Genomic DNA, 7,927 nt, shown 5'->3' with positions numbered 1-7,927 from the left:
ATTTACCTTTGCCGTGATATAGTGACGCAGTGTAGGATTTGGTAGTATCGTGTATCGGAATGGGCTGTGAATAACGAAACTGATAAAATTTGACGTATAATAGTGAAACCCAAGTGTGAAATGTATGTACCTTTGTGTAATAGAGAGAGAGAGGAAAAAAATTAAAATCAGTGTCTTAGACTTTAGTGATGTTTTTGTATCTACGAGAGAGAGAGAGAGAGAGAGACATTGGGGGAAAATGGGTGTTGAAGGAGGTAAGATTATGCTGGCTTTAAAAATTGTACCTAAGAAAAAGGCGGAGAGGGAGAGAGAGAGAGAGAGATAATGGGGAGGCAGGAGAGAGGACAACATCCCAAGGGACCAATACTGTACACTTTTCATTTCCCTGACACCCTTCCCCTCCCCTCCCCATCTTCTCTTCTCCCTCTCCTCCCCTCCCCACCTTCTCTTCTCCCTCTCCTCCCCTCCCCACCTTCTCTTCTCCCTCCCATCCCTTCACCACCTGTCCCCACCTTCCCTCCCCTCCCCTTCCCACCTCCCCTCCCCAAAACGTCTCCAGTCCATCGCTCATCCCCTCCCCAGCTCCCCCCCTCCCCCTCCGTCTCATCCCTTTATCACCCCTTTCCAAGCGCCTGTCTCTCCTCATCCCCTTCTCCATTAAACCCTTCCTTCGGGTGACTTATTTTGATCATTTTAATCCTAGCCGACAGACGATTTTATTCAGCTTGAGATAGGGGGTTTGGAATGGGAGTATGTTATAGGCGTCATTATTACCGCCTTCACTATTAAAGATGTGGTCAAAGTTTAAATAAATAGATAGATAGATAGATAAATAAAAACGTCGTGGAATTCAAGGGGTTAAGCTAAAATAAATCTTGGTTTTGTAAGATGGAAGATAAAAATGAATAAAAGAAATAAAGAAAATAAAGATAGTAAAAAGTAAAGAAAGTCTACGATACTGATTTTAATTTTAATTTTTTTTTTTTTTTTTTTTTTTTTTTTCCCTCCCCGCTTATCATCTCCCCACTCCTCACTTTCGCCATCTCTCCCCATTTCCTCACATTTCTCTCCTCACTTTCGCCATTCTCCTCATTTTTTTCACATTTCCTTTCTCACTTTCACATTTTCCCAATTTTTTTTTTTTTCATCTCACTCCCTCTCCACTCTCACATTTCCCTCCCCACTTTCGCCTTGTCTCCCCACCCTGAAGTCCTCCTCACTTTCTCCCTGCTTTCTCACATCTCCCTCCTTACTTTATCCCTCTCTCCCCATTCTCTTACCTCTCTCTCTCTCTCTCTCTCTCTCTCTCTCTCTCTCTCTCTCTCTCCACGTTCTCACATCTCCCACCCCCTCTCCCCTCTTTCTCACATCACCCACCCCATCGTAATCCTAATTTTCCGTTCTACCCCTTTTTTCTCTCCCCGCCTTTCTCTCCCCAGGGGCTGCTAACACTGCATCCCGTCGTCCCCCCTCTTCCCTTTTTACTCCCCCATACTTTCCCTCCCCTCCCCCCACCCTTCTTTTCCTCCCCATAGCTCGTCTCTCCTTTTTCATTCCCTCCTCCCTATTCTATCCCTTCATCGCACCCTACCCTTCTTCTTTCCTCCCCACTCCTCTCTTCTCCTCTTTTCACTCCTTCATCCATATTTTCTTCCCTCTCCCCACCCCTTTCTTTTCCTTTTCACCCCTCTCCTCCTTTTTTCAAGCCCCATTCGTATTTTCTCCCATCTCTCCCTCCCCTCTCCTTTCCTTCCGATCCCTCCCTCTCCCTTTTCACTTCCCTCCCTGTACTTTCCCTACATCTCCCCCATCCCCACCCCTCTCCTTCCCTCCCCACCTTTCTTCTCTCCTTTGTCAGTGCCTGTCTTTTATCCTTTTCTCTCCCTTTTTTCTCCATAATTTTCTCCTTTCTCGCCCTCCGCTTCCTCACCATTCTCCCCACCACTCTCCTTACCTCCTCACCCCCCCTCTTCTCCCCCGTCAGTGCCTGTCCTTCTCTTCCCCCATCCCATTCTTCTTCCCTTTACACACCCCTCCTTTTTTCTCTTCCTTCTGCCCACCCCTTCTCTTTCCTTCCCGCTCACTCGCGTAGGGAGAGGGGAGACGGGTGAGGGGAGAAGAAATAGTAGGATGAGTTAGAGAGAGTGAGAGAGTGCCCGTAATGTCACTGCTGTCCTCGCAAACACATACACGCCTCTGTACACAAGTGGTTGCAACACACACACACACACACACACACACACACACACACATCTTTACGTCATTTGCTCGCACGTGTACACTTAACTGTATACACACACCTTTCGTTGCAATTAAGGTACCTTGACTCTACCTCAAAGTACACCTAGAAAGAGAGAGAGAGAGAGATGGAAACTCCCTGCACATCTGCACGTGATTTTATGGGCACGTGTGCCCTTAATGATACATACACACGCGTTTTATTACTCCCACGTGCAGGGCGAGGCGCTGACAAGGATAGCACCAAATATCGGGCCATTTTAAGCTCTGAAATACGGGTGACGAACTTCTGCGTTCATTCATTCACCTTACAGAGGATTTTCTTCAGCTTAGGAAAGGCATCTTGTAATCTCATGGGTTTAGTAAGGCTATGTCTAACCCCTCAGTTCGAAAAAATCTGTCCATAGCTGAAATAAAATCATGAGTTGATGGCAAGGAAAAAACAAGAAGAAAAGAAACATATCCATGATCTCTTTGCTTTAAATCCTTAAAAAATTCGTCCTAGTTACAGTTAAAAAGAAATATAAGTAAATATAAATTGAAGGTATAATCCACGTTTCCAGAGACGTAAATGAGATAGTTTTTGCGAGGGTTCGAAAGTGTAAAACGAATTCTGGATCCAAGTGCCTGTATGCAAACCCCTTCCACATTCCCGCTTATCACTGAACGTAGTCGCAGAAAGGGACCAATTTAACTACTTTATTACGAAATGTCTTCCGTAAGCTTAAGAAAAAAAAAAATGTGACAAGAGCATGAACATAGGAAGACATCGTATCAGTGGCGTAGCAACGGGGGGGGGGGGGATCAGGTCTTCCCTTCCCACTAGCCCCTCATTTGGAACGGGATTTTTGAAATGTGAGGACAAGGTGTAGCATCCCCCCCCCACAGCATCGTACTGAAGGGCTTAATTGAGGCTGTTTTAAACCTCCATCACAGCAAGAGGTCTCTCAAGGGGAATACAATCATCTAAGGAAGAAAAAAAAAAAAGTTATCGTACCCAAGGTGTTATTAGACCAGCATCTCATAAGGTAATGACTGCCGAGTCTCGTAAACGGACTCACTGTTATCTTGATACACGCATCGCAAGAACTTACCTTCCCATTTCCAACGTCATGGCACACAAAAAAATGTATGATTTTTCTTAGCTGTAAACACCTCATTTACCGATCGTGAACATAGGGACCCCTCCCCCTCCTCATTTTCTTGTGGGATGATGATTGTGTTGTTGGTGATGATGGTGGTGGTAAATCTGCTGCATATAAGAGTTAAAGGTATTTGAATAGTGAGTAAATGGGTGTGTGGCCTGTTATATTGTGCTCTTTTTATTTTTACTTTTTCAAGTGATGCTTTCGTACTTTATTTTTTAATTCCTTCCACCTAGTATAACAGTATGTAAGTGGATGGTGATGATGATGAATATTATTATTACAGTATTCTACTTCATCGTCTACTTATTATGATGATGATGGTGATGGTTAGCCAATGTCAGCTTATTTATTTAATTTTACGTACTGGAAAACTTAACGGATTTTGGTGGGAAAAGTGTAGATATAGTTTTTGAAAATATATTTTGTTGCAAGTAAAGGGAATAAAGCAGAAGAGCACTGCCCCTTTAAAACGTATAAAGAAAAAAAAAAAACATTTATGATTATTTTTTAGTCACGTTATGGCGAAGGATTTCAAGTTTTCACTGCACATAAGTATTTGCTGTGTGGTCTGTTTTGTTTGGTGGTTGTTTGTTGCCTGGCCTTTTCTCTATTTAAATCACTCATTTTTCAGCTTCTGTTCTGCCAGTGCGAGATCAGATAAGCCACACCAGCCATTCGCTCTGCTCTCTTACCACCCCAGCACCTCTAACCATGTGTGTTTGTGTGTATTTCAGGAGTCTGACAACCTCTGGTGGGATGCCTTTGCCACAGAGTTCTTTGAGGATGATGCCACCCTCACCCTCACCTTCTGCCTTGAAGATGGCCCAAAAAGATACAGTGAGTGTTCTTCAGTTGCCTTTGTATTTCTGTATTCCAATATATCAATACAGTAATTAATGATGATATGGCATGCTTGCAGAGAGTAGAACCCCAGAGAAAATGGGAGAGTTATGTGGGAATGAAAAGGAATGAGATGCAGCTCTGATGAACAGATAAAAAGGAAATCTTTGAGTACATTCAGATAGGCTTAATGTATAGGAATAAGGTGCCAAAGAAAATCTCAAAGTTAAACCAAGGTTAACATTAAAAGAAAAGAACATGTGCTGTGGAAAATAGAAAATAGAATTGTTAAGAGAGAAAGAACTCTAGGGAGTGGCTGAAAGACTGGGAAAAGTGGTATGTTAAATACCTTGAAGGTGGTTTGGTCATAGCCTTTCCCCCAGTTAAGAAATTTCGAGGAGGGAACAGAGTATCAGAAACAGTGACAATCTTGAATCAGATGCATTCAAAAGGTGTTGTGTACAGAAATAGCATTACAGACTATAGAGACATAAGTTAACTCATTTCCTTTCACCTTTTGTTGCAGCCATTGGACGGACGTTGATTCCAAGGTACTTCCGGAGCATCTTCGAGGGAGGAGTGACGGACCTGTACTACTCCCTAAAGCATCCTAAGGAGTCCTTCCACAATACCTCCATTACCCTTGATTGTGACTCATGCACCATGGTCACGCATCATGGCAAGCCCATGTACACCAAGGTATTATTGTTAGTCATTTGTTACGGTAGGTCTTGATAGTATGAGGTAGTAATAAATGCATTACCTACAGTACTTCAGTCAAATGACTAGGTGGAAATACATGCTAGTTGTTCTGTTTTGTGCATGTGCATAGCACTTTGAAAAGTAATGATGATACTGGCTTGTATGTATGTATTGATTTTAGTCTTATTTAGATTTTAATATTACCACAAGGGATGGTATGAAATTCTCACTGAAGAATTGTGATTTTCTTATTTAAATTTATAATATTATAGTCAGAGATAGTATGAAAACCTTGGTGATGAATTACCACATATGGCAGCTGTCACGTATGTTTTTAAAAAAAAACTGTCCACAGTGAACATCAGAGTTCAGTTGATTTCTTGTGAATTATGCAAGAATTTGGTCATTTTGTATGTTTGTACTGTACTAGAAGTCACAGCAGAATTCAATTATCCTTGAGCTAATTCTTCAGGTCTCTTAGATTCTTGAGGATTGAATAGGGAATCACTGCTAGTTTAAGCTGTTTTTTCATGCTTTGTTTTAAACATTAGCTGTATGGACTACAAAATATAAAGATGGAATAGTAGATATGCTAATAGATAGTGTCACAACAGAGATGTTGCCTAGGATTGCAACCTGAAGGATCACCATGGATGTATGGCACTGTTTTTGCTATTTTCCAGTGTTTTCTCAGATAATTTGCAAAATGCAGTGTTATGCTCCTTTATATTGAACGCAGTATGTGGTGTCATTCTGCTGTAGTCTGGCCATTCTGACTCTGTGTACCAGCTGAGAGAGTACTTTGAGTCATGGAAAAGCCAAAATCATTATGTGGTGTAATTATGTTTAATGAAATCTGCCACCTTATGTAATTCTGGTGCCATGCCTATTAAGTTGTTTTTTCCTCACATTTAAATTTTGTCAAGCATTATTCATCAGAGTTCTGAGCCATTAAAAGTTTGAATGTGTACCAGTTTCTTCCTCTTTGCAAGCTCCCTCTTTCCTCATCCTTCCTTCTCACCTTTAGTTTTCTTATTCATCTTCACACTTCATGCTCCTGTCACAACAGTCTTTCAACATAACTTCAGCAAAAGATTGCTGGGAGCTCTCAGTGGAGTGACTGTTTTCCTGCAGTCCATTGGGTTTAGTCCAGTTCCACAACAATTATAGCGTTTTGTTATGTACCCATAACAGGTATGCACTGATGGCCGGCTGATCTTGGAGTTCACCTTTGATGACCTGATGCGGATCAAGTCGTGGCATTTTGCTGTGAGGGGACACCGTGAGCTGATCCCACGCTCAGTGGTGGCCATGCACTCCCAGCAGGACCCAGGCATGGTGGAGACCCTCGGCAAGAACATCACACGTCAAGGCATCACCAACCACACCTTAAACTACCTCAGGGTATGTTAACACTTATCACGAGGATAACTGTAGGACTGTACTGTTACTCTGTTTCTGTTACAACCAAGCGGTGTTACTCAGCTGAGAATGATTATAGGAACCTGAGAATGGTAACAGTGATACCATTAACCTTCTTATCACCAACTCACGTATAGTATCGTATGCATGCTAATGCCAAATGAAGGTGTGAAATAGTCCTAGGAACGTGAGTGGGTTATTTTTGGTTTCCTGAACTGCCATTTTTGTTCTCTTTCTAAGTTTGTTGTGCTGTTGAGGCACTTAGTATGACAGAGTACCTAACTAGAACTAGAAAATTATTGTAAGGAGAAGATCATCCTGCATTTACCAGAGTTAGTTATACAATAGGTTACAAGTGGTCCTTGTATACGAGGATGGTGTTTAAAAATATTACAACTTTTTCTATACATTTCACATTGTATATTTGGGGAAATGGGCTAGTCAGTTTCATAGCCATCAGTGAAACATGGCAGTATTTTTGTAATTTACTGAGGAATTAATGGCAAAAAAGAGCATAAAGAAGGTGATATACAATGAGGACTTTTAACTATGATTCGGTAGTGATTATGGATGAATTAACCCCTTGAATTGGGGAGACTCCCCCTACCCCCTCGCTACCAGATGATTCTGTTCAATTTAGGAAGGACCTTTTGTGTTGAGGGGGTTTATTATGGGTACATCTAGCCCCACCAGTTCAGATAGTCTTAAGCTGAGTGAAGTTGTCAGATGGTTGCAAGAATAAAATTAAAGGGATGTTCCCAAGTTCAGAGAGTTAATAAAGCTGCTATGGAGTGTCTTGTTAGTTGTTATAGAGAGACTGATGATGATGTAGACTTTAACATTCTTATATGTAATCGTCTGCAAGTGTTCCCTGTCTTCATATCTCAGAAATACATTGATTAACTTCTACAGTAAGAATTAACCATTCATTGGGAGTAATACCTCTTTGCTGAATAAAATCATCTTCCATTCACCAGAAGAAATTCCAAAGTGTACTTGAGCCAGTGCATGGGGGAATCTAGATAGGATTTAGCTCTTTTGCTGGACAAGGTTACCCTTGATAGAATAAAATACAGTAATATGGTATTGGTCAGGATAATATTCCAAAGCGTACCTCACTCACTGATGTAGTAATTGTTGGTGTGTGCAATTTTGGAGTTAGAGTTTATATATTAGTTTTCTTCTGTCAGTCCTTGATACATGAACTGCAGTGCTCCAGTATGTCATCTTAACATCCCATCCCCTTTCTTATATGTTAGCACGGTTTTGTGTGTATGAATGCAGGGTCAGTAGTTGTCATGGATAGTGCAGTGTAAGTGGTGAATAACTTTGTGCCATTTAAGAATTTCTCTGCTACTGTATGTTATTTGGTCTACACTCAGAGATTTCTTGTTGTATTTCACTTCTCTGTCCTCTTCACCTCAGTTGTATGTGAAAACAGTATTTTTGTCCAGAATAATCAGAGTAACACCATACATCCTACAGCTTTGATGATCCCGATTATAACTCGTCTGCAGTGACAGTACTATATTTCTAATGTATGGTATAGTATCTCACAGTCATGTCTCTGTCGTCTC

The 7,927-nt window shown here is 41.4% G+C and overlaps 1 protein-coding gene across 6 annotated transcripts in view; it reads left to right on the top strand.

The window, feature by feature from the left end:
• Positions 1-7,927, top strand: part of Chi (LIM domain-binding protein 2 Chi) — a 142,629-nt gene that overhangs the window by 107,099 nt on the left and 27,603 nt on the right. For all 6 annotated transcript variants that reach the window (XM_080276026.1, XM_080276029.1, XM_080276028.1 and 3 more), the window contains exons 3-5: positions 4,121-4,223; positions 4,753-4,925; positions 6,123-6,332. In XM_080276026.1, coding sequence (XP_080132152.1) covers positions 4,121-4,223; positions 4,753-4,925; positions 6,123-6,332 — 486 coding nt within the window. The remainder of the gene's footprint in view (positions 1-4,120; positions 4,224-4,752; positions 4,926-6,122; positions 6,333-7,927) is intronic.

This window comes from Coenobita brevimanus, chromosome 63 (assembly GCF_032717465.1).
Source record: "Coenobita brevimanus isolate Jiangsu-jjx chromosome 63, ASM3271746v2, whole genome shotgun sequence".
NCBI classification, from domain to species: domain Eukaryota; kingdom Metazoa; phylum Arthropoda; class Malacostraca; order Decapoda; family Coenobitidae; genus Coenobita; species Coenobita brevimanus.
This window is presented reverse-complemented; position numbering and strand designations above follow the sequence as displayed.